The sequence below is a fragment of the Megascapheus bottae genome, chromosome 20 (genome assembly GCF_031878675.1).
Source record: "Megascapheus bottae isolate mThoBot1 chromosome 20, mThoBot2.hap1, whole genome shotgun sequence".
Classification (NCBI taxonomy): domain Eukaryota; kingdom Metazoa; phylum Chordata; class Mammalia; order Rodentia; family Geomyidae; genus Megascapheus; species Megascapheus bottae.
The window spans coordinates 10,545,149-10,572,705 of NC_143528.1; the positions used below are offsets into that span (position 1 = coordinate 10,545,149).

The 27,557-nt window shown below is 37.3% G+C and overlaps 1 protein-coding gene across 3 annotated transcripts in view; it reads left to right on the forward strand.

Moving 5' to 3' along the window:
* Positions 1-27,557, forward strand: part of Tex15 (testis expressed 15, meiosis and synapsis associated) — a 63,251-nt gene that overhangs the window by 27,315 nt on the left and 8,379 nt on the right. For all 3 annotated transcript variants that reach the window (XM_090353951.1, XM_090353952.1, XM_090353953.1), the window contains 4 exons: positions 5,845-6,082; positions 12,603-12,749; positions 14,959-15,121; positions 19,266-26,449. In XM_090353951.1, the coding sequence (XP_090210077.1) occupies positions 5,845-6,082; positions 12,603-12,749; positions 14,959-15,121; positions 19,266-26,449 (7,732 nt within the window). The remainder of the gene's footprint in view (positions 1-5,844; positions 6,083-12,602; positions 12,750-14,958; positions 15,122-19,265; positions 26,450-27,557) is intronic.

Genomic DNA, 27,557 nt, shown 5'->3' on the forward strand with positions numbered 1-27,557 from the left:
GGCCTAGTGGTAGAGTGCTTGCCCAGTATGCACAAAGACCTGGGTTCGATTCTACTGTACCATATACATAAAAAAAAGCCAGAAGTGGTGTTATGACTCAAGTGGTAGAGCTCTAGACTTGAGAAAGCCCAAGGACAGTGCTGAGGCCCTGAGTTCAAGCCCTAGGACTGGCCAAAAAAAGAGAGAGAGAGAGAGAAAAAACAAGTTGAAAAAGAATAATTTAAGCATGAAAGGATAGCACTAATGTCTGAAATTTGGTTACATGATTGTATAATAAAGAACATCAGTGATCATGCACTAATACTAGATTTCAGATAACCTCTTCTAATTTTTGTTTGTTTTTGGTTGGTCATGGGGCTTGAACTCCAGGCCTGGGCACTGTCCCTGAGCTCTTCAGCTCAAGGTTACAGCCCTACCCCTACGGCCCTACAGCCCTAGAATCAAAGCCCCACTTCCCATTATCTGGTGGTTAATTGGAGATAAGAGTCTCATGGTTTTTAGGTTCTTTCATGCCCAGGTTGGGTTTGAACCAGGATCCTCGGTTGTAAGCCTCCTGAGTAGGATTATAGGCCACTCCCGGCCCGCTTCTAACTTTTTTTTTCTGTTCCACAAAGGGAATTAGTGACAGTCTTTTGATACATGATCCATATATTTCATGGAGCTGTACTTTTGATAGAAATTACACCAACAAGTAATCAAAATATTTGGAGTACTCAACTATTTCCTTTGTTGACCCAATGAATTTTTTTTTGCCAGTCCTGGGGCTTGAACTCAGTGCCTGGGCACTGTTCCTGAGCTTATTTTGCTCAAGGCTAGCACTCTACCACTTGAGCCACAGTACCTCTTCTGGCTTTTTCTGGTACTGGTCATATTTATATGATACTGAGGAATAAAACCCAGAGCTTCATGCATGCTTGACAAGCACTTTACCGCTAAGCTACATTCTCAGCCTTGCAGTAAAGATCTTTTTTTATAAATCATAGAAAATCTAAATTTCAAATGTAATTCCGAAGCATTCATTGAAAACTAAAAGTATCTATCATTATTAAATTCAAGAGATTATTTTCTGCTTTAATTCAGTAGGGTTTTTTGATAGCCCAGAGTCAGATTTTTTTAAATTTCTTTTACCAGTCCTGGGCCTTGAACTCAGGGCCTGGGTACTGTCCTTGGGCTTTCTCAAGGTTAGAGCTCTACCACTTGAGCCACAGCACCATTTCTGGCTTTTTTTTCTATTTATGTGGTACTGAGGAATCAAACCGGAGTCTTTGTGCATGCTAGGCAAGCACTCTACCACTAGGCCAAACTCCCAGCCCCTTAAGTGTACCTTTAGATGAGGTTACACTTGTGTATAGTGTAGGAATCTTCCAATATACTTCTGGGCCCCTCCCCATCTTTTTTTTTTTTTTTTTGCCAGTCCTGGGCTTGAGCTCAGGGCCTGAGCACTGTCCTTGGACTTTCTCAAGGCTAGAGCTCTACCACTTGAGCCTCAGCACCATTTCTGGCTTTTTTCTATGTATGTGGTACTGAGGAATTGAACCCGGGTCTTCGTGCATGCTAGGCAAGCACTCTACCACTAGGCCAAACTCCCAGCCCCCTCCCCATCTTTTTTGTTGTCATTGCTAATATTGTTTTTTATACTAAAACGTAGAAATTGTTAAGAAATTCAATACCTTCCTATATCCCTAGAAATGGGAAAACGAAGTAGAGCAATGGAACATTAAAGTTCTTTGTGAGAACTCTTATGCTCAACATAGAGTGTTTCATAAAGTAACATCAGCTTGAATGTTAGAGCAGATAATGCTGACATATTTAGTCAGAAGTAAAGAGTGATATTGTTAGCCAGAGCGTGGTGGCTCAAACTTGTAATCCTAGCTACTCAGGAGGCTGAGATCTGAGGATCAAGGTTCAAAGCCAGCCCAGGCACAAAAGGACCTGAGACTCTTATCTCCAGTTAATCACTAGAAAAGCGGAAGTAGGCTGTGGCTCCAGGGATAGGGTGGTAGCAGTGAGCTGAAGAGCTGAGTGAGGGACAGTGCCCAAGCCCAGAGTTCAAGCCCCATGACCCATCCAAAAAAAAAAAAAGTGATACTGTTAGAATCTAAGGGAGAAGTGGTACGATCTGTTCTGTCAGTGACATACTGTCATATGTATTTTCTGTCCTGTCTGGTCTTAGTGGTAAATGGTTCTTGTAAATTAAATAGTAATGTGTATATGATATACAACTTTGGTGAGATGCATTCTAGAAAAATGAATCTTAGTATGTAACTTTCAAGAACAACTTTCTTTTTTGATAGATGTGTAACTTCTAGGTCCAATAAGCTCTCCATTGTAGATAGTAATTTGGAATCACCTTTAAAAAAGGTGGGGGTGAATTCAGCTCAAAATTGAAGATGAGTCTGTAACTTGGCCCTGTGCTTCAAGGAGATATTCATAGAGGAATGGCATCTGGGGGCTTGGAATACAGTCTGAGTGTACCCAAAGGGTTTTCTTTTTAGAAGAGGATCTTTAATATTTTTCAGTCTTTTTTGCCTTTGATGGGTCGTAGAGCTTGAACTCTGGGCACTGTCTCTCAGATCTTTTGCTCAAGGTTAGCATGCTCTACCACTTTGAGCAACAGCTCCACTTTTGGTTCTCTGGTGGTTAATTGGAGTAAGAGTCTCATTGACTTTTCTTTATGGGCTGGCTCCAAACTACAGCCCTCTGATCGAAACTTCCTGAGTAGCTAGGATTGCAAGCATGAGTCATCATTTTTAAAAAGAAAATTTTGTTGTTTCTGGGGCAAGGAGTTTGGCCTAGTGGTAAGAAAAAATGGGGAGAGATTCATTTTACATTTCCACACATATATGCACTTCACTCCACCTAACACATTGATCCCACTGGAATCACATTTCTGTCCTGGTGTCTGAACCTTTCTGTTATAACACCTGGTGGTACCTGGTTGATGCTAGTATTATTCTTGAGTAACTTAGATAAAATACATTGATTTTTCCAGTTGCAGGGAGTATCTTATGTTTAGTATTTTAAGTAAGTCTCTTTTTATCTTAAAAACAAATATTTTTTTGCTAGTCAAGGGGCTTGAACTCAGGACTTGGGCACTGTCCTTGGGCTTTCTCAAGGTTAGAGTTCTACCACTTGAGCCATACACTACTTTGAGCTTTTTCTGCTTATGTGGTACCGAGGAATCAAACCTTGGTCTTCGTGCATGCTAGGCAAGCACTCTACCACTAGGCTAACCTCCAGTCTGTGAACAAAACATTTTTTATTAATAAAACCATTGATCCCCAGTGAGAAAATGTTTCTCTCAACTTTTTACAAAGATAACAACCCTTACTGAAAAAAAAAGCAAAAAAGCTGGGTACTAATGGCTTATGCCTGTAATCCTAGCTATTCAGGAGGCAGACACCTGTGGATTGAGGTTCAAAGCCAAGTCAAGCAGTTAAATACCAAAAAGGTATGACTCTGAGTCATGACTCAGAGTGATAGAATGCTAGTCCTGAGCTCATGCCTGTAATCCTTGCTACTCAGGAGGATCATGGTTCAAAGCCAGTCCAGAATAGTTCCTATGATACTGTTATCTCCAGTTAACCACCTAAAAATCAAGTAGCACCACGACTCAAGAGTACTAGCTTTCAACAACAAAGCTCAGGGACAATGCTCAGGCCAAGTCAAGCCCTAGGATGGTACCCACAAATACAGAGAATCAAAGAATGGAGTCTTGTTTGATGATAGGCAGTAAAGATGAGGTATATCTACTTCAAATGATAATCTTTCCTGAAGATGATCTGTAGTGATTTCTTACTACAAAAGTGGAAATCTGTAATCAAATACTTTTTTTGTACTTGTTATATACATCTCTGAAGAATTGACTATGTCCTTAATATCTATGTAGATACAATCTATGTAGATATTGTTTCAAAAATGTTACTTGCACTTGAATATTTAGAGGCTACTGTAGGGATTTATTTTGTGGTTTTGGGAATTAAATAAAGAGCCTTGTGTATGCTAAGGCAAGTGTTCTACACTTTGAGCCACTCGTTAGCTCTTCCATATTGGTTTTGAGATCAAATCCTAATAGCATTTCCCAGACTGATTTCAAAACTCCTCCTGCCTCTACCTCTGAATTAGCTTGAATTACAGCATGAGCCACCAAACCAGAAATCATAGGGTTAATTGGCCTAACTTTAAAAATAGTTTTATTATTATAAGGGTGATATAATTGGCCTGATTTTTAATATTGTTTCTCATAGAGTAGGTGGGCTGAATGAGAGAGATGATGGGGACAGCCAGTCAACAGAACAGTCAGAACACAACGTTTATTAAGTTCATCATCTTAAATGAATATGGTTAACACCCCACTACTGTTATAATGGTAACATTCTAGGTGACTATTCATACAACAGCATAATAAATATAATAAAACGGAAAGTTTGCTCTAATAAAAAGAAGGCAAGGGCTGGGAATGTGGCTTAGCAATGGAGTGCTTGCCTAGCATACATTCGTTCCTCAGTATTACATAAACAGAAAAGGCTGGAAGTGGCATTGTCACTCATGTGATTTGAGTGCTAGTCTTAAGCAAAAGAAATTCAGGATAGTGAGATCTGAGAACCACGGTTCGAAGCCAGTGGGCACCAGAGTCTGTGAGAATCGTATCTCCAGTTAATCACCAGAAAATAGGTACTGGCACTGTGGCTCAAGGGGTGGGGCAGTAGCCTTGAACTGAAGAGCTCAGGGACAGCTCCCAGGGTGAGTTTAAGTCCCATGACGCCTCCCCCCAAAAAAGTGAGAAAATGTGACTCAGAAACATAAAGCAGGAGCATGTGCTTTTGGGAAAACAACACTGATGGACTTGCAGATAGAAGATTGCTACAGATCTTTTTTTTTTTTTTTTTGCCAGACCTTGTCTTGAGCTCAGGGCCTGAGCACTGTGCTTGGACTTTCTCAAGGCTAGAGCTCTACCGCTTGAGCCTCAGCACCACTTCCAGCGTTTTCTATGTATGTGGTACCGAGGAATCGAACCCGGGTCTTCGTGCATGCTAGGCTAGCACTCTACCACTAGGCCAAACTCCCGCCCCCCCCCACCTTTTTTTTTAAGTTGACATAAACTGGGCACTGGTAGCATACATCTGTAATCCTAGCTACTCCGGAGGCTCAGATCTGAGGATTACAGTTCAAAGCCATCCTGAATAGGAAAGTCAGAGAGACTCTTTTCTCCAATTAACTACAAGGAGAAAAAAAAAAAAGGAAGTGGTACTGTGGCTCAAAGTGGTAGAGCATTAGCCTTGAGAAAAAGACCTCAGGGACAATGCCTAGACTCAGAGTTCAAATCCCATGACCAACAAAAAAAAAGTTTACATTAGGCACAATAAAATGAAATGTAATTATATGGTTCCAACCCTGTTGTGTTGCTAACTTGACAAGTTTTAGCTGCTTTAGAGGCTGCAGGGGCAATTCTGGCATTTGAACTTAGGGACCTTATACTTGGTCCCTAAGTGGTAATGTTCTACCACTTGAAATATCCTTAGTCCCTGAACCTTATTTTTTTAATGAATGTATTAATAACTTCTAGATGATTTGAGAATGAAATGGTAAAATACATATAAAACTGTAAGACTTTCTGATGGATGTATTAGCAGCATTTGAGAATTGTTCTTACTATCAGCCAGTGCAGAATGTGATACATAAATCTTGAATTTAACCTTTAGGTAGTTTTCAAGCTATCTTATGGTAGGGTTATGTGGTACCTCTAAATACTAAACAATATTTTTCTTTTTAACTGTATTAAGCTGAAACATTTATCTTCTTGAAAATTACCTTTTAAACTGTATACACTATTTTTTGCTTTAGATCAGAGATGCGTGAGAGTGGAAGACATGGCAGAGAAGTTGAAGAACATTTCTGCTTTTTAGCACTTCCTCAGAGTGACATGGTAGAAATTTATCAGAATGGGATAAGTACTAAAGCATCAACATTGAAGATACTAGGAAATCCTCTTCTTGGGATTTATATATTCAGACATGTTGATGTTGCCTTGAACTTTGCTCAGAGTCGAAGCACTACTGTAGAAAGTATTGTAATTTTTAAGGTAGGTAGCATTAATTATTGCTAACTGTATAAACAATTGACCTGGACATGCTTTCTTTTCAGTATAAATTCACATTTTTAATTTCATTATAAAATTAACATTGTTATCATCATTAGAATTTTCCCATTCTTGATTCTTACTTGACAATTTTCAAGCAAAGGCAATCCTCATCTTTGTCTTCTCAGTGTTATATTTATTATAGACCAATTGTTCCTGTTCTTTTTATTTCTTTTGTCTATGCCATAATTAATATTATAATATTTTATGTGTCCTTCTGTTAAACATTATACTCAAATAACTCAAATAAGCTAAACTTAAGATTTTTTTTTTCCAGTTATTGGGCTTGAACTCAGGGCCTGAGTACTGTCTTGGGCTTTCTCGAGTCTAGCACTCTTCTACTTGAGCCACAGTGCCACTTTCGGCTTTTTCTGTGTATGTGGTACTAAGGAATTGAACCAAGAGCTTCATGCATGCTGAACAAGCATTCTCTACCACTAGGCCTCATTCCTGGCCCCATGCTTTTTGTTTTTTTAATCTTTTCTTAGCCTATCATTTAAGCCAGTCTTCCAGCCCCCAATACCAATTTCTAATTTTGATACTCATACCATGGTTACATAAAATGTTACCTTTAGGAAAAACTTGTGCCTAGATTATTGGGCCTCTAAATGAGTGTCTGTGATTATATGAGAGGGAGCATTGTTTATAGTAGGAAATAGCTATGACATACATGCCCACCTTGTGTGGTATAGTTACCACCATATATCCTTTCTCTGTAATACTATACATTTATTGCCATTAGGTTTACAGAGCATTTGGGAGGGGGCAGTCCTGGGGCTTGAACTCAGGGCCTGAACACTGTCCTTGTGCTTTCCTCAAGACTAGCACTCTACCACTTGAGCCACAGCACCACTTCCAGCTTTTTCTATGGTTGTAGTACTGAGGAATTGAACCTGGGTCTTGGTACATGCTAGGCAAGCACCCTACCACTAGGCCAAACTCTAGCCCAACAGAACATTTTTAAAGACATAAAAGTATTTATTACAATCATGCTAAATGATATGAAAGTTGTTGAAATTAATAAACATTGGAGTATTACAAATAACATATGGAATAATTGAGACAATAAAAAAATACTTAAATTAGGAAAAGGCCAGAAAAAAAAAACCACACTGTTGTTACCTAGGATAAACTTTGGGACTGCAGATCTCAGTGGCCCAGCATGCTCAAGGTTCTTGGTTTCTTAGAACATATACATACACACAAAAGCAAGCCCCTTCTAGTTTTCCAAATAACTATATTCCTAAAATGATAAGAGAGCTTTCCAACTTTTTTTTTTTTTTGCCAGTCCTGGGCTTGAGCTCAGGGCCTGAGCACTGTCCTTGGACTTTCTCAAGGCTAGAGCTCTACCACTTGAGCCTCAGCACCACTTCTGGCTTTTTCCTATGTATGTGGTACCGAAGAATTGAACCCAGGTCTTCGTGCATGCTAGGCAAGCACTCTACCACTAGGCCAAACTCCCGGCCCCTTTCCAACTTTTTTAATTGTGGTAAAATTGTTTTTACTCTTAGCTTTTTTTTAGATGGACCATGGGCTTGAACTCAGCCTGGACACTGTCCTTGAGCTCTTCAGCTCAAGGCTACCACCCTACCATTGAGCCAAGCCCCACTTCCCATTTTCTAGAGGTTAATTAGAGATTAGAATCTCAGGTGCTTTTGTGCCCAGACTGGCTCTGAACCTTGATCCTCAGATCTCAGCCTCCTGAATAGCCAGTATTACAGGCGTAAGCCAGGCGCCAGCTACTCCCAGCTTTTGTTTACCTGGGAACATCTTAATTTTCCTATTACTTTTTGGGGTTCTCTTTGTTGCCAGTACTGGGGTTTGAACTCTGAATCTTGAAGTCTTTTTTAGCTTAGCTTTTCTACTCAATGTTGGCACTCCGCCACTTGAGCCACAGCTCTCCTTCTGGCATTTGTCTGGTTAATTAGAGGTAAGAGTCTCTTGGATTTGTCTGTATTGGCTGGCTTTAAACTTTGACTCTCACATCTCAGTCTCCTGAGTAGCTAGAATTATAAGGCATAAGTGTGAGTTCCTCTCACTTTTGAAGGGCTATTTTTCAGCTGTAACAATCTTGGTTGTTAGGGTTGTTTTTTTTTTTCAGAAACATTTTTAATATGTAAGCCCATTGCCTTCCATCTTCTGATGAGAAATCTGATCATCTTTTTGAGGATCCATTATATATGTTTGTCTTTTATTTTCAATTTTTTAATTGTAATTAATAGAAGGTACATTTCTTAACAGTCATGCTACCCCTTCTCATGTTTTTGTCCCCATTTCCCTCCTCATCCGCTCCCTTCATCTTGTTTTCCCCTCTTCCCTATCCTATTTCAAATAAACATATATACAATATATCAGATAACAAGGTGAGATGAGAAATAGCATAGTGCATTAAGAACAACAGTCACACCTTATATGGCTCTTATTTCTATATCTTGGAGATCCTTTCATTTAGCCTCATCCTATATGGCCTTATGTATATAGGTTTTGCCCTATTGTAAACCTCTGCTAGGAGAGTCCAAGGTTTCTAATAATTATGACAAATGAGGGAAACCATTGAGCCTATGTTCCTTTGAGTCTGGCTTACTTAATATGATTTTTTTCTAAGTCTTTCCAAATGGGGCGATATTCTTTCTGATGGCAGCATAGAATTCCATTGTGTATAAATACCACATCTTGTTGATCTACTCATCAACTGAGGGGAATTTAGATTGTTTCCATATCTTCGCTATGGTATTATTTTCAAATTTTTATCTCTAGAGATTCAAGTTTGTGGCCATAAGTCTCATTGAGTTCATCTTACTTAGAGTCAGTTGAGCTTCTTGGGTCTTGATAATCATGTGTTGGATAAAATTTGGGTAGTCTTCAACCATTGTCTCTTCAGATTTTCCCTCCTTTTCTTTCCACAATCTATTGGGAAATGGTGATACCCCAAGTGTCTCTTAGCTTATTACTCCTTCCTTAGTCTCTCAAGTAAGTGGGACTGTAAGCCTTTGTTGTAAGTTTTCTTTTTGGATAGTTATACAATATTCCTTTACACACCTCTACTATGAATTTGCCTCATAGATTTAGAGGTTTTGTATTTCTTTTGATCCAGTTTCACTAGGTGGCCCAGGCATGCCTTAAGTTCTTGATCTTTGTTCCTTTCAACTCCTGTGTTGCTGGGGGGATAGCAAGTGTATACTGCTATACCTGGCTGGACCTCAAACCCCTTTTTTTCTTTTTTCTGTCAGTCTTGGATCTTGAATTCTTGACCTAGGCGCTGTCTCCAAGCTCTTTTGCTCAAGGTTAGCACTCTGCCACTTTGAGCCACAGTACCACTTCTGGTTTTCTGATGGTTAATTGGAGATGAGTCTCACAAACTTTCCTAGCTTTGAATCTCAGTCCTCAGATCTCAGCCTCCTGAGATGACAGGCATGAGCCACCAGTGCCCAGTTTCAAACACATATTTAATGTTTGGATCTAAGTTAAGTTTTAGTTTGGTTTGGTTTAATTTTGTACCCCTAATACCATTTTCATCTTTTATAAATATTTTTCACACATGTATAATCACATGCTGAGATTTGAATATAGATTCATTCTACTGACTACATTCTGTCCTATCATTGACTACATTGGCCCCTATTTGCTAAGAATTACTTTATTCATAGGTGTCAAATTAGAGTCAGAGAGAATGTATTTTTTTGCAGGTTCTGCTATGTAATGTCCAGTTATTCTGTGAAAAACTTTTACTAGTTAGTATTTCTATCATACCTTTACCACACCTGCATGTTATCCTCTTTCAAAGATTGTGACTGTTGATTAATTCATTAGTTCAGTTTTTCCCTTTTATTATTATTTCTGAGTTTAATCTTTCTTTTATTCAGACTATTTTTATTTGGCATATTACCTATTATGAGTAGAAAAATGTGAGAGTCCAATTCCTTGGACTTTTTTGTTTGATTGATTTGTGAACACTATCTATTGATTAAAATTTGTCTCCAGAGCTAGGATTTTCTTTGTATAATATTTTAATATGTTTTCATTCTTTTTAACAGACTTTATTTTAGAAGAATTTAAGTTTAAGACTTGGAATGTGGCTTCGTGGTAGAGTGCTTACCTTGCATGCAAGCACTCTAGGTTTGATTCCTCAGTACCACATAAACAGAAAAGGCCAGAAGTGGTGGTGTGGCTCAAGTGGCAGAGCACTATCCTTGAACACAGAGAGGTTCAAGGGACAGAGCCCAGGCCCTGAGTTCAAGCCCCAGGACTGGCAAAAAAAAGAATGTACAGAAGTGTGATAAATGTAGCACAGAGGGCATAAACATTTTGTAAACTACAGCATGTCTATTAGAACTAAGAACTAAAATTTGTACAACACTGCTATAACCTATAGAGCTAATTCACTTTTGCTGGTTTCTCTACACACATTTCCTTGTTCTAGGATCCAGTCTAGCATACCACAGTAAATTTTATTGTAGGTTTTTAATGATTTTATCAGCCATAATAGAAAGGAAAAACAATCTTAATAGAATTCTTTATAAAAAATGTGTACATTCGATGTTTTTACTTTTTTCCTGTTCACCTTCGATCAGTTATTGCTCGTTGTTTAGATTTTTTAATTTTTCACATTCATTTTTATTTTTGAGTTGATATGGGGGCTTTAATTTAGAGCCTGGCTGTGTTGCTCAGCTTTGTTGCTTGTGGATGGTACTTTACTACTTGAACCATACCTCTAGTCCTGCATTTTGTTGGGTTTATTGGAGATAGTCTCACAGATTTTTCTATCCAGACTGTGGTCCAACCATGATTCTCAAAATTTTAACTTCCTGATGACAGACATAATTCATCTGTGCGTAGCTACACTCATTTTTTGATATATAAACTGTTTAAAGTGTTTTCCAGTCTTCATGTTTTGGATTCATACTTTTTGGGCACTTACTTTTCTCTGAGCCTATTTTTTCATTGATTTAAATAAAATATTTGCTTGTACTTACTTTACACTATTTTCTTTGATCTTTGTTTTGTTTTGCTTTTGTGCCAGTCCTAGGATTTGAACTCAGGACCTGGGTACTTTCTCTGAGTTTTTTTTTTTGCTCAAAGCTGATGCTCTACCTCTTGAGCCACAGCTTTACTTCTAGCTTTTTGCTGATAAGGCTCACAGACTTTCCTACCCAGGCTAGCTTCAAACTGTGATCCTCAGACATTAGCTTCCTGAGTAGCTAGAATTACAGATATAAACTTCAAGTGCACAACTTTCTGTTGTGGGTTTTTTGCCAGTCCTGGGGCTTGAACTCAGGGCCTGGGCACTGTCCGTGGACACATTTTGCTCAAGGCTAGCACTCTGCCATTTGAGCCACAGCACCACTTCTGGCATTTTCTGTGTATACCTAGGAATCAAACCCAGGGCTTGTGCCCCTTTACGTTGTATTTTTAACACAGAAATAGTTAACTTGCTTGGCATTTAATTTGGTGTGCAGGCTTTAAAAGGAATTTGGTTGTTTTTTCCTCACTGTGTATTTGTTATTTTTTGGCTTAACTTTGAAATGATACTTGAATTTGTTTCTGTGGTACTGAGGAATCAAACCCAGGTCCTCATAAATGCTAGGCAAGCGCTCTACCACTAAGCCACATTCCCAGTCTTCACACACACACACACACACACACACACACACACACACACACACACACACACACACACATTTAATGTAGGTGAACATACTTCTGGGCTTCAATTTTTTCTGCTCATTTGTTTTTCCTCTGTTTTGTCTTGTGTTAAAAAGGCATCTTAGGGACTGGGAGGTTGGCCTAGTGGTAGAGTGCTTGCCTAGCATGCACAAAGACTCAGGTTTGAGTCCTTGCTACCACATACACAGAAAAAGCCAGAAGTGGTGCTGTGGCTCAAGCCCAAAGACAGTGCTCAGGCTCTTGAGTTTATGCCCCTGAACTGGCAAAAAAAAAAAAAGCATCTTAATATATGGAATTGCAAACCACCTGTCCCATTTTCTGTTTCTCACACATATTTTAAAATAATTTTCTGGGCTATTACTTGTATATTCTTTTTTTTTTTTTTTGGCCATTCCTGGGCTTGGGTTCAGGGCTTGAGCTCTGTCCTTGGACTTTCTCAAGTCTAGCACTCTACCACTTGAGCCTCAGCACCACTTCCAGCTTTTTTCTATGTATGTGGTACCGAGGAATGGAACCCAGGTCTTTGTGCATGCTAGGCAAGCACTCTACCACTAGACCAAACTCCTGGCCTTACTTGTATATTCTTACACATAGGTTTTTTACACTAAAATGTCTTAAAGTAGATTTTCCAAAAAAACATTGTATTATAATTACTCTATCTCTGTTTAATTTAGAAAAGAAGTGATAAAATTATCATGTTATATCATCCCACTCATCTGGGACATTAACGGTATGAGCCTTATATTTGTTGTTTGAAGCATAAGGGTCTGGAAAATGTTCTACTGAACTTTTTTTGTAGGTTCTCTTTGGGAAAGTGAAGAAAGTTCAGCCTTCGGTGGATAAAAACAAAGTTTCTTTGGATCCTTCTCCTAACTTTGATTGCCACATGTCAAGAACTGTATCTTCTGTGAAAGATACCATTGAACTACAAGCCTATAACTCAGCGGTATGTTAATACTGGGATTTTTTATTTGGAAGTCATATGCTTAGTGTAGTAGTCATCTTTATTTGAATTACTAGCTTGGAAAACAACTTGTCTTTCAAAGTTTCACCTCAAGGCAACTATGGTAAACTTAAAAATTGCCAAAAGTACATTGAGAATGTTTCACTATGAAAAAATAAGGGGTGAGATGCCAGGTAGTATTATTTAGTTTGACTTAATCCATCTATGTTGTATGCATATGTCAAAACACCACATTTGGGGGCTGGGAGTTTGGCCTAGTGGTAGAGTGCTAGCCTAGCATGCATGACGCTCTGGGTTCAATTCCTTGGTATCATATACACTGAAAAAAAACTGGAAGTGGTCCTGTAATTCAAGTGGTAGATTGCTGGCCTTAAGGAAAGCCCAAAGACAGTGCTCAGGACCTGAGTTCAAGCCCCAGGACTGACAGAACAAAAACAAAACACCACATTGTACTCCACAAATATATACGATTATAATTAATAACTTAAAATAGTAATTTTAAAATAAAGCTGTTCTGAGGCCGAGAATGTAACAGAGTGGTAGAGTGCTTGCCTAGCATGCACAAAGCCTTGGGTTTGATTCCTCTGTACCTCACATACACAGAAAAAGCTAGAAGTGGGGCTGTCTCCATGATAGAGCACTAGCCTCGAGAAAGGTCAAGGACAGTGCCAAGCCCCTGAGTTCAAGCCCCAGGACTAACCCAAAACATAAAATAACCTTGATAATAAAAAAATAAAATGGGCCGGGCATGGTAGCTCACGCCTGTAATCCTAGCTACTCAGGAGACTGAGATCTGAGGATCAAGGTTCAAAGCCAGCCTGGGCACAAAAGGACTTGAGATTTATTTCCAATTAGCCTGTAAAAAATTGAAAGTGGGGTTTGGCTCAAGGGTAGAACAGTAGGCTTGAGCTGAAGAGCTCAGGGACAGCACCCAGGTCCAAGTTCAAGCCCCATGATCCACAAAAGAAAAAATAAATAAAATCTGTTCTGAACCAAGATCATTTGTTCTTTGTACTTTGAAAAAGAAACAGAAGGCAACTTTATGGATTAGCCATTTAGTAAAACAGTAGTTTTCTGTCAAGTTTTTTTTTTGGGGGGGGGGTGGGGCGGGAGTGGGTCATGGGGCTTGAATTTGGCCTGGGCCCTGTTCCTGAGCTCCTCAACTCAAGACTACCACCCTACCTTTGAGCCAAGCCCCACTCCCATATTTTAGAGGTTAATTGGAGATAAGCGTCTCAGGTCCTTTTGTGCCTGGACTGGCTTTGAACCTTGATCCTCAGATCTCAGCCTCCTGAGATAGCTAGGATTAAAGGTATGAGCCACCTCACCTGGCTTTCTATCAGGTTTGGGTGCTAAGGTATTTTGTAGTTCTTTACTTTTCTACAGAGGATTAAGTTATGTCTTTTATGTAAATGATTACATGAACATAAATCTATAAATATATAGATACACCTATGTGGTAAAAGGTAATATTTTTCATAATTTTTTCTACCAAGTAAAATATAATGGCCAGAGCATATGTAAAACATTGACCTTTCAATGGAAAAAATATACATTTAAAAGAATATGTGGGAGCTGGGAGTTTGACCTAGTGGTAGAGTGCTTGCCTACCATACACAAAGAACTGGATTTGATTCTTCAGTATCACTTACACAGAAAAAGTCGGAAATGGTGCTGTGGCTCAAGTGGTAGAGCTCTAGCCTTGAGAAAGCCCATGGTAAGTACTCAGACCTCAAGATCAAGCCCCAGGACTAGCAAAAAAAAAAGTGAAAGGATGACATTGTCCAAAAATAGTACTTTTTACCTCACTTAAATAACTGTAATTCCTCTGTTCATCACCTTTATAATACCAGTAAAAAAACTGAGTAAATTTAAAAGAAAAGAAATCAGCTCTTGAAAGTTGAAAAGAATATGTGATATCTGCCTTTTATAACATTGGTGGACCTGGGTTCAATTCCTTGGTATCACATACATAGAAAAATAGCCAGAAGTAGTGCTGGGGCTCAAGTGGCAGAGCTTTAGTCTTGAGAAAGCCCAAGGACAGTGCTTAGGCCCTGAGCTCAAGCCCAGTACTGGCAATAAATAAATAATAAAAATAAAATTAAAAAATGACATGCAGTTTTATTGTTATTGAAATAGTTTATCAGGTCTTAACTGCCATAATTCATCATCATTAATTTTTCATTTTTAGGTATACTTCTATGAATATGATATCTATTCAAAGCCAGTAGATAAACCAAGGCAGTGTCTACCTTATGCAGTGGTAACAGTAAAATTTATTGGTCAAAAAATAGACAATGGGCACCTTACACCATCTTTAAAAGTCCTTACAACCAGACTTACTCAAAGACCAGGTAAGATTCATATCTTACGCTCCTCAGAAGTATTTGTGCTGGTGTTGATTTTTCTAAATATTCTTCTCTAATACTTCAGTTTTCCATTTGTAGATCTAGGATCATACACATTTTTGTTTTTGTTGTTGCTTTGTTTTTTGTCAGTCATGGAGTTGAACTCAGGGACTGGGTGCTGGCTCTTCAGCTCAAGGCTAGCACTCTACCACTTGAGCCATAGCACCACTTCTGGCTTTTTTCTGTATATGTGGTACCAAGAAATTACCAAGGGCTTTGAGCATGCTGGGCAAGCACTCTACCACTAGGCCACATTCCTGGACCAGATTACTAATTTTTAGATCTTAATACTGATAATTGGAAGCATGAAACTTCCAACTAAGCATATACCCAATAAATTTGGATATATTGCACCTTCGTTTTATTTATCTGAAAGTATTTTATTTTTGTTTCAGTGTCTCCATTTTTCACACATTCATTTTTAAAACTGTATAATTTCTGAGTATTTAAGAATACCATAAATTGCTTTTTGTTGTTGTTGGAGCTTGAATTCAATGCCTAGGCACTGTCCTTGGACTTTTTCATAGCTAGCACTTTATCCCTTAAGCAACAGCACCACTTCTGTCTTTTTTTTTCTGTGTACATAGTGCCAAGTAATTGAACCCAGGGCTGTGTGCTGCTAGGTAGGCACTGTACCACTAGGCCACACTCCTGGCCCCTCCTTGAGCTTCTTTTGCTCAATGCTAGCACTTTACTACATGAGCCACAACACCACTTCTAGCTTTTTCTGTGTATATAGTACTAAGGAAATCAAATCAGGGTTTTGTGCATGCTAGGCAAGCACTCTACCACATTCCCAGCCCTAAGAATGTCACAGATTTATCAATTTTTCAGTTTATTCCACTTTGGCTTGTATTTTATTTTTGTTTATGAAGTCTCGTTTTATAGCCTAACATAAGATCTTTCCTGGATAATGTTGTATATATTTTAAAAGAATAGATATAAGCTGGGCAGTGGTGGCTTATGCCTATAATCCTAGCTATTTAAAAGGCTGAGATCTGAGGACCATAGTTCAAACTGGCTTGGGCAGGAAAGAACATAAGACTTTGTTTCCGGCCTGGAGTTAAGAAAGCTCAAGGACTGTGCTCAAAGCCTGAGTTCAAGCCAGGACTGGCAAAAAAAAAAAAAAAAAGAATCTTTGTTTCCAGTTAGCCACCAAAACCAGAAGTGAAGCTGTAATTTGACTGCTAACTTTGAGCAAATGAACAAACAGTGTGGTTCAGGAACAGCACCCAGGGCTTGAGTTCAAGTCCCAGGACGAGCACCTGAAAGTACTTTCCTCCCCAAGGTTGTAAAAAGTACTCATCCATATGTTCTTCTAGTAATCTTACAAGTTTTGTATGGGGCTATGATCTCAGGCACTGTCCCTGAGCTTATTTTGCTCAAGGATAACACTCTACCACTTAAGCCACACTGCCACTTCTTGCTTTTTCTGTTTATGAAGTACTGAGGAATCAAACACAGGGCTTCAAGCATGCTAAGCAAGCTCTCTGCCACTAAATCACATTCTCAGCTCATGAGTTTTTTTAAATAATGAATTTGATTTTTCATTTAAGGAAATGTGGGGTCTGTGTAGTTTTATTAGCATATTCTCACTCATGAGTATACTCTTCTACTATAGGTTACTATAATTAATAATATACAGTCATAAGTGTTTTATTTTTATTACATTTTTATTTTTAAATAATTGTACAAATGGTTTTCAATTTAATATGTCAATTTTTAGTATACTGTATCCTGATCTATATAGAATTTTAGCAATCTTCCACATAGCTATTTACTATGCAGATAACTGTATGGTACTGAGTCATAAGGTTATAACGTCATGTATTTCATATATCTTGCAAAGTTTTTTATAATCAATTTCTGTTAGCATCATCCTAGTGTTGAATATTTTCCAGGTATTTTTAGATCAATGTTATTACTAGTTAAATATTCCTTTTGAAATATATTCACATTTTTATAAATCTAGAGGCAAACTTCGCCTATATTGTTTCTTTACATATGCACATCTGGAGCATACGTAATCTAAAATATGAAATACTGCAAAGTTTGAAATTTCTAGAACATTGTCATATTGATTGCAAGTAGAAAATTCTTTATAATGAAACTTTGGTTCCCTGCATAGAATTTTAAATATTGAATAAAATTATTTTTATTTTTTATGTAAAAATGTATATGAAACATAAGTGAATATTTTTAAAAATCTAAAACATTTCTGGTTCCAAATATATTAAATACTACACATTTGATCTGGTTTCCTATATTAGTATATTTTGTGCTATTGGAAGGGAAGAAATTTACTCTGGTTGCTACAACAGCATTTGTGGGACTTTGTGATGGTTTGCTTTCTACCCCTTTATCTCATTTGTTATCTTTCTTTATTTTCACATTGTAGAGAGAAATGAAACAAAATGTAACAGTAGACGTGAGACCATTTTGCCTACTAAAATATAGATGCTGCTATTAGACTGTCAGCATTTTTTTTGTGGATCATAGGGCTTGAACTCTGAGCCTGGGCCCTTTCCCTGAGCTCTTCAGCTCAAGGCTACTTACTGCCCTACAACTTGAGCTACAGCCCCACTTCTGGTTTTCTGGTGATTAATTGAACATAAGAGTCTCATAGTCTTTAGTGCCCAGGCTGGCTTTGAACCACAATCCTCAGATCTCAGTCTCCTGAGTTGCTAGGATTATAGGTGTGAGCCACCATACCCAGCTTAGAATATCAGAATTTTGCAAAATAATTCAGAAAGGACTGGTCTTTGAGGAAAAAAATGTTTCCTATTTAATATTTGTTAAAATACATTTTTTCCCTGATAGTAATGTGTTATGAACTCATCTGGGCTTCATATTCCTAGACAGACACTAGCACTTGACACATGCCTCCAGCCTATTTTCTCAAGTCATTTTTAGGATAGGTCCTCACTTTTTGCAAAGGCTGATCTAAACTACAGTCCTAGTTATTCCTACCACCATAATTGGGATGACAGCTGTGCAATACCATGTCCAGCTATTGTTTAAATAATATTTCACAAACTTTTTGTTTGTTGATTGGTTGGTTGTAGATCTTGAAATCGGGGCCTAGTCAGTATCCCCGAACTTTTTTGCTCAAGGCTAGACTCTACCACTTTGAGTCATAGCACCAGTTTGGGTTTTCTGGTGGCTAATTGTAGATAAGAGTCTCCTGGACTTTTTAAACCCTAGCTAGCTTTGAACCTGGATCCTCGGATCTCAGCCTTGTGAGTAGCTAGGATTATATACATTAACCACCAGTGTCTGGCCTCACAAAATTTTTAGCTAGCTTTGAACCACAATCCTGATTTCAGCCTCCCAAATATCTTTATAGTATTACAGCTATAACATCCACATTTAACTACAGAAATCTCTTGTTAGATACTTTTAGTAAGGTTCTTAAAGTAGGGTAGGTAGAATGTCACAGTGCATCATTTATACTTTATCTATTCTCTTATATCTGCTTTTCCTATCAAGTCAGGCTCTATTGGCTCCCACCTGTAATCCTAACTTCAGGAGGCTGAATTCTGAGGATCATGATTTGAAGCCAGTCTCAGCAGAGAAGGCTATGAGCTTTTTCTTTGTTTTTCCCATGGGATTGATCTCTCGGCCTGGGCTTAAGACTTGCACTTTACCCATTTGAACCACAGCACCACTTCTGGTTTTTCTGGTGGTTAATTTGAGGTAAGAGTCTCACAGACTCCTATCCTGACTTGCTTTGAACAGTGATCCTCAGATCTCAGCCTTCTGAGTAGCTAGGATTACAGGCATGAACCACCAGCATCCTGCCCATGAGACTCTTATCTCCAATAAAGGGCTCAGAAAAACCAGAGTATGCTGTGGATGAAATGGTAGAGTGCCAACTTTGAGCACAGGAACAGCACATACACCCAGAATTCAAGCCCCAGGACCAGCAAACAAAAAGTTACAATTGAGTTATTTGATGAACTTTCAGTTGAAATCAGTTTTCTTAAGAAAGTAATATACCTTCTATCTGGTGAATATAACTGTAACCCCTCTATACATTGTAATAAAAAAGAAATTGTATAAACATTTCTACTTTATATTATTTCCACAGAAAGAACATGTTCTCTGAATAACTGTACAGTGGCCAAAAGAATTGGAAAAGGAAAAGATGCTACTGTCATTTTTGAGCATTTTGGGAAATCTGTAGATCCATTTGTTGATGAAAGCTGTTTATGCAGTGCATTAAATCCAGACATAAATCTTCCCAACTCAGATACTTCTAATTCCTATGGAAATGTACAAAACACAAACATTTCTAATTTTGACACATGCAGTAGACAATCAGAGAGTAATTCAGAAACCAGAGACACTTCTCAAGTATATGATTCAACTCTTTCTTTTATGCCCAGAGAAAGTGGTAATGAAGATCTTCTATTAAATTTGACATACCTTAAAAGTATTTTAAGTAGTATTTCTACTGCTGTTCCCCCGCAAAATAATGCTGCCTCAAGTACGGTTATTACTTCAAAACTCATTAAAGACCCACGATTGATGAAGAGAGAAGAAAGCATGGGAAAGCAGAGTAATATTACAAGCTTAAATGATGGTATGCCAGTGGTTAAGAATTTAGATCATGTTAGCTCAGAAATAAACCTGTCATCTATGCCAACCATTTCTGCCTCATGTGAAGTTGTCCCAAGTGGTGATAGTATTCTTGCTAATTGTCTGGATACTTCTTGCTTTGCATGTTCTCTTGAAGATTCACAGTCTCAGACTCATAGTATGATGTCAGAGTATTATCATTGTACAGCATCTAGTAAAAATACCATAGCAGAAGAGTATAATGATCAAGGCAAATTTTATTTCCCAATTTCATTGTCAAATGTAGTTTCACAAGTTGAGAAGCAAAATCACAGTGAAGAGAAAGCCCAGAGTACCCAAGAGAAAAACAGCATCCCACTGTTAATTAAACAAAACAGTGAATCATATGACGATTATGAACCAGTGAATACTTGTACAAGAGAATCTAAGAATCACATCTCTCAAGAATCACAACCTTACAATTTCATTACTATGCATCATAAGGTATCCACAGTTGCCCCACTCCAAAAGGAACGAAGCATAGATGAATACATTGAAAATACTGAAAAAATGAAAATGGGAAACTTCATTGACTCAGAAGATAGTTCCAAACATGGAGGAAGGCAAACTTGGTGGAATGAAACTAATGATTATTTTACTAATGAAACAAATATCAGTCCAATTGATAATTGCATGTCATTGTCCCAAGAATACAAGGAGGATAAAAGGCTTGATTCTTCAGTGGACAACTATGAAAATACATTAATAACTGAAGTAGAACTGTCGAAATCTCCCCTATCTACCACAAAGGATAAGGGTAAAGTAGATGACCTAGGATTGCAGTTAGAAAGTAATCTTACTCCAGATATAGAATGCCTTTCCCCAAAGCATCTTCAACAATTTTTGGAGTATGACAATGGGATTCATAAAAGCTTTACTATTGCTCAACAGCTGATAGAGCTGAAATTGGAAGAAAGAGATAAAAAATGTTTTGATATTATTACTGATACTCTCCAGGAAGCAAAAGACATTCCCCATATGAAAGAACCACTTGTTGATACAGTTATTTCATCTACAGTTAAAAATGTTCTTGACAACTCAAAATGTAGCATAACTGAAGAATGTCTGTCTGTCCAGAGGAAAAATGAAAATGAGCCAGCATTATTAGAAAACATTCAAAAAGGCTGCAAAGAAACTCTTCGTATTGAAAATGAATGCCAGGATCATATTCCCTTTTGTAATGGAAACTTAAATGATATATACCTGAATAATAAATTTGTAGAGCAAGGTGATAATGATAAAGAAAATCAAAGTGAAGCTAAAGAGGAAGATAATGTTCCATGTTCAGAAAACAACATAGAGATTGTATATGAAAGTGAGAAGCATCGTTTTCATACACAGAATATTTTCACCAATATAAGTGAGAAGGTGGAGAATAAAAATTCCTATGAAGTAGAAATGTCAAGTCCTAAAGAATTTTCTGCATTTAACTTGATTTGGAGAAAAACAGGTATATCAACAGAAACTTCTTTATTAAAGAACAAAGATGATGTAACAAAAGAGAAAGATGCACAAAATACTGGGGGAAATGTGGAGAATTTGGCTTCCACAACATTTTCTGAAAATTCAAATTCTTCATTAGGTGTCTCAAATGTTGCAGTACAAGTGACTAGTACTACTATTTCTGCATTAAGCACAAATCATGAAGATCACCAAAAATTCCTGTTGAATGAAACTTGTATTTCTGAAAATCCAGCTTTTGGTCTGTTAGTAACACATAAGGCTTCTGATTGTGCAGTTGATATAGATCAAAATAATTCACCAGATTCATTTTATCCACAAGTGGATGAGACCTTATTTCTTCAAAATTTTGAATTTGAAAGTGAGATTGAGATAGAAACAGAGGAGTATGATGATACTTTTCTATTTCAACCAGGTATACATAGCCATGGAAATGTTCTTTATGATGAAGTTGAAGATGCATATGAGATTCTGAAATCTCGTATTGACTGGGAAGGTCTATTTGGGAGCAGTTTTGAAGAGATAGAGGCTTCTTTCACAAGAGAGAATAGTGATCAGCATTACTTAAAGAAAAATGGTTATGTTTATTCCTCTTCCTCCCAAAACACAAGAGATCTCCCAAACCCAGTTTTTCCAGATCTACAAATTAGAATTACTAATAACTTATTTAGGCCAGGATTTAATCATACTGATGATTCTCTTACAATGACAGTTAATTTTCACAAATGTATAAATGAAGTTACAAAACCAGAACTATATGAAGAAAGAACTCCAGGATTTGACATTTATTCCCAGCCTTTGGATGAAAATTCAAATTGCTCCTGTGAAAATAAACTTGATGATTCCATGCAAGATTCAAGACTTGGGAGTAAATTTCAAATCTCCTGTTCATCTAACTTGAGTCAGAGCATTCATGTGAATCATGCATCAGAAAACTCAAATAGTGGGTCTTTGTCTACTGAACATTCTAGCACACCAGTAATTGAGAACAAATGTTCCTCTACAAGTTCAAAAAATTTTGATTCTACTGATCCTAGAAATACAAGTATGGAATCAAGAATCAGCAAAAGAAAGCTAGGAAATAAAGATTTAAGGCACCATGAAATTTGTGGTAAGAAGAAGAGGCAAACTAGCCAAGACTCATCTCAACATTTTTCTTTATTATCCCAAGGGCGGATTAAAACATTTTCACGGTCAGAAAGGAACATTAGAAATGTCCTGGATATCCTAAATAGTGAAGCATCTTTATGTAAAAGCAAACGTCTTTCCAGGAAACTAGACAAAGCTGTTCTTCATTTAAAAAAAGCTCATCGAAGAGTTCATACATCTTTACAGCTTATATCTAAAGTGGGAGAGATAAAAAAGGGTCCATTACCTAAAGCATATGCAATAATCTGCAATAATTTCTGGGAGAGTTGTGACCTTGAAGGTTATAGTTCTGAAAGAAGGTGGTGTTCTAAGCACTTTTTCTCTAAAAGAAAATATGAAAAGCAGGGAGAACAAAAAGCTATAGGATTTGACACTGATCAATCATTAGTCCAGATGTCAAAGCACCAGTCTTATAAAACGAATGGGGATAGAATCCCAGAGTGCCTTTCAAAGGAAAGAGTGGCCAGTTGTGTGTCCAGAAGTCACACCAGTGTTCACAGAGACCTTTCTGATCAAGAACAACATCCCGATTCACAGTTGCTGCTCTCTGCATCCCACAGTACAGGTCCATCAGAAAATGATGGTAGCGAAAATCCAATAGCATCAGAACTTCATCCTTTTTCGGAGAAAACTGAGTATCTGCTTTATCCACATGAGAAAATATCTGAAAATGTACCTGCTGACAAAAAGTTACCTAACAGCAATTATGAAAGTCTTGAGAACCATTCAACACATAGTAATGTACATGATGCAACTAAAGAAAGTAATTCTGAAGCCAATGCAGAAATAAATGAAAGTTACTCAGTATTTTTAAGTTGCATAAAGGGAAACAATGGGAGCTATGATACTGACAAAAATTGCAGTGCAACTTCTACAGCTTACACAAAGGTGAAAGCTGATGTTAACATTACTTCAATCTTGAAGTCAGACATGAAGCATGTTTATAAACAAGATGACATATCTGGTTGTAAAAACAATGAAGACATCTTTCCTGTAGTAGAGTGGGAAGCTTCTGTTGAGAACCCTACATCAAGTGTTACTGCAGGAACTATGGATCCACTAAACTTGAGTTTGGTAACAGGGAAAAAGTACAGTGTTCCTCAGTTTTTGTCTACCACTCCTATGACATGTAGTGAGGGAGAATCTTCAAAGTCTTCCTTGAATAAGCAGATAACATTTGCTACAGATCCTGTTATGACATCAACCACTGTATCCAACTGTCAGAAGACGTGTGATAGAAAGACTCTGCTAAAGACAAAAGAATTCTCAAGTAATTGTTCCCACGTAGATATGAATGAAACAAATGTTACTACTGAGCATTCTAATTTTGATCTAATGCCAGTAATTGAAGAAAATAAGAAATATGAGGAAAACAGAGAAAAGCTATCTTCCAAAGATTATCTGCCTTTAAAATGTAATGTAAATGATTCTCCAAAAAGATATATTGCAAAAAATGATTTTCAGGACACAAAATTTAGAAAAGAGCACCAAACAGAAAAGGCAAATTCAGTTTACAAAAGCAACTTCTATAAAGGATCACCTGTTACGACTGAAAATAAAAATCAGAAGAATAAGATCCTAATAGAACAATCCTCTCACTTACGTACGAAAACAAGTAAATTGACTGGTTCTCATCTATCCCTAATGAATAAAATTCCAGAGGCAATCTCTTTGAATAACAAAGGTTCTCAACAGCTTAAAAGAAAGAAAGGGAAAATTAAAGTCAGCAATGACTCTCAATCTGGCTGTATTTCCAAACCAAGCATTCTAAGAACTAATCGTACGCCTATTCCACATACCCAATCTGAAACCACAAATGTAACTATCTTTCAGAAGACACCTATATCATACATGAGTCAATCAAAAGAAAAGCACTCAGATAACCATACATCTTTTATAGCAGAGCTATCTCAAATTTTGCAGAGGGCCAATGAAGCATCATCTTTGGAAATGCTTGAAAAGGAAACTAAGGTTTGTCAGGATATTCTCCCTTTATTTGTTGAAGCTTTTGAAAGAAAGCAAGAATGCACACTTGAACAAATCCTGATTTCAAGAGAGTTGCTTGTAGAACAAAACTTGTGGAATAATTGCAGGCACAAATTAAAACCATGTGCTGTTGACACTTTAGTAGAACTTCAAATGGTGATGGAAACCATTCAATTCATTAAAAACAAAAAAAGGTTCTTAGAAGGTGAACCAACATTCCGAAGCTTGCTTTGGTATGATGAGACCTTGTACAGTGAGCTGCTTAGTAGACCACGTGGATATCAACTGCAGTCCAATTTCTATCCTGCTTTTCAAGGAAGATTAAAATATAATGCATTCTGTGAGTTGCAGAGTTACCATAATCAACTAGTTGAGTTGTTGGCAGAAACAAAAAGAGAAAACAGTTCATACTATGCATTCTTAAAATACAAACGACAGATCAATGAATGTGAAGCCATAATGAAGCACCGTTCTGATTGCTTCGACTTTTCTCTTTCTATCCCATTTACTTGTGGAGTTAACCTTGGAAATAGTTTAGGAGACCTAGAAATCTTAAGGAAAAGTACTTTACAGCTGATTGGTATTCATGGGGACTCTCCTAAAGTTCACTCTTATACAGGGAAACAAGACCATTTCTGGATTATCATAGAAATGATTGCCTCAAAGGTTAATTTTATCAAGAGCAATGAGGAAGCAAGCATAAAAACCTCTCTGTATGGTCTGGAACATATCTGTTTTGATGCTGCAAAAAATCTTGTTTGGAAAGAGAAAAGCTACTCTTTCTGTAAAAATGCACAAAAGAACAAAGAGATGTTACTTGAAATGAATGAATGTGCTTTTTCTAAGCTGCAGAATATATATGATACCTTGTCTAATGATTTAAACAATGAACCAACTTCCAGTATTGGACTTGATGAAGATACTATGAATTTTTCCAGAAAGTCAGATGATGTCATTATCACAGAAACTTCTGGACTTAACAGTACTTTGTTCTCACGTCCAGATATTTGTTGTATTAGTGAAATACTGGATCAAGCAGAATTTGCGGACATAAAGAAATTACAAGAACTCACTTTGAGATGTACAGATCACTTAGAAATTTTAAAAAAATACTTTCAGATACTGCAAGAAGATAACATAGATAATATTTTTATCACAGAAGATAATATTTTGGATGTGCTGAGAAATGACAGCAAGGGGGCTATAATTTTAAAACCTGCAGCCATTGAAACATACATTGAAATTGTCATGCTCTCAGAAACAGTTCACTTTCTTAAAAATTCAATGGCAAAGAAATTAAACAACCAGAGATTTCGAGGTATGCTTTGGTTTGATTTGTCCCTTCTTCCTGAGCTGATTCACTGCCAAGAAAAAATGGCTTCCTTTTCATTTCTTCATGAAGATGCAACAGATTGCCTTTGGAAAGTGATAGAGACTGCTATTTCTGGAGTTATGGAAGACCTGGATATTATCTACAAATATAACGAAGCTGTTAATTGCTCATATGCACTTCACTTATTCTCAAGAGAACTTAATGAACTTTCAGAAATTAAAAAGCTTGTGGTGACATCTAAATATTCTATTTCCACATATATTGACTTTGTGCCATGTATAGCATCCATAAATTATGGAAACACCGTGACAGAGTTAGAACGTAACTACAGTCAGTTTTCTATGCTACTCAAAAATACAATGTCTGTCCCTCAGAAAGATTTAGGGAAAGTGGCTCATATTACAAAAGTCATGAAAACAATTGAATATATGAAAATTATATGTGCTAAAGATGCTAAATTAACCACTTCATTTATCCTTCACCAAATACTACATAACAGAAAAGGTACTTCCCAGCTAAAGAGAAAAGAAGAGATAAATGTTCATATTACAAAACCTGAGGAAAATACTAATAAATCCAGTACTTTTATAAAAACTCCCTCAATATCAGGATGCCTAATAAAAAGCATGTCACATTCCACTAAAAAACGACCTGTCACTATGGATAAGTGTGAAGATTCTCAGGGAAAAGGGACTACTAAAGTTTCCAGTTGTAAAAAGCAAAAGGTATGAATTTTTTCAAGTGAAATCCCCAAGTATTTTCTTGGTTTTTGTTGCTTTTGAAAGTACTGAGGTCTGAGATCATTGGCTTTACATTTACCAGGAAGACACTCTACTACTTGAGCCATGCTCCTAATTTTCATTCAGGCTAAGATCAGCCTAGATCATGATCTACTATTGCTGGCTTGTATTTGAGAATAAGTCCACTCTCACAGACAACTTACAGAATGTCAATGTTGAGAATGTTTTACATGTTGCCTTGCTAACTTACTTTGCTAAAGTATTGTACTAAGTCCTACTTAAGTAGAAATTGTATAAGTAAGATACCTTGAAAAGTTTACTTTCTAAGCATAACCTTTTATGTAAAAATGTGGAGAAATTAATAATGGCCTAGAGAATATTTTTATTATGACCATGAGCCCTGGAAATAATTGGATACTTAATGAGTAGCTGTATACAACAAGTCTATACCCAATACAGTAAATATTAAAAAGTGGTAGGCTGAGAATGTGGCTTAGTGGTAGAGTGCTTGCCTAGCATACATGAAACCCTTGGTTTGATTGCTCAGCACCGCATAAACTGAAAAGGCTGGAAGTGGTACGGTGGCTCAAGTAGTAGAATGTTAGCCTTGAGTACAAAGAAGCTCAGGGACAGTGTCCCGTCCCTGAATTCAAGCCTAGGACCCCCCCCCCCCAAAAAAAGTGTCTAAAGCCTATGTAGTTGACAATTATTATCCAGATAAGGAGGCAGCTAATTTTTAAAAATTAGATGACTATCAAGGATTTAGTAAAAGCCTTGTGTAAATTTTAACAAACTTTAGATAGCATATACATATTTTAATTCATTTTTAAGACTGCTTTTTTTTTTGTCAGTCCTGGGGCTTGAACTCAAGGCCTGGGCACTGTCCTTGAGCTTTCCCAAGGCTAGTGTTCTACCACTTGAGCCACTTGAGCCACAGCACCATTCCCAAGTTTTTCTGTGCGTGTGGTACCAAGAAGTCAAACTGAGCTTTGTGCACAGTAGACATGCACTCTACCACTAGGCCACATTTTCTGGCCCTTAACTCATTCTTTACAAAAGGTAAAAATTGCTAGCTATAATCCTAGCTACTTAG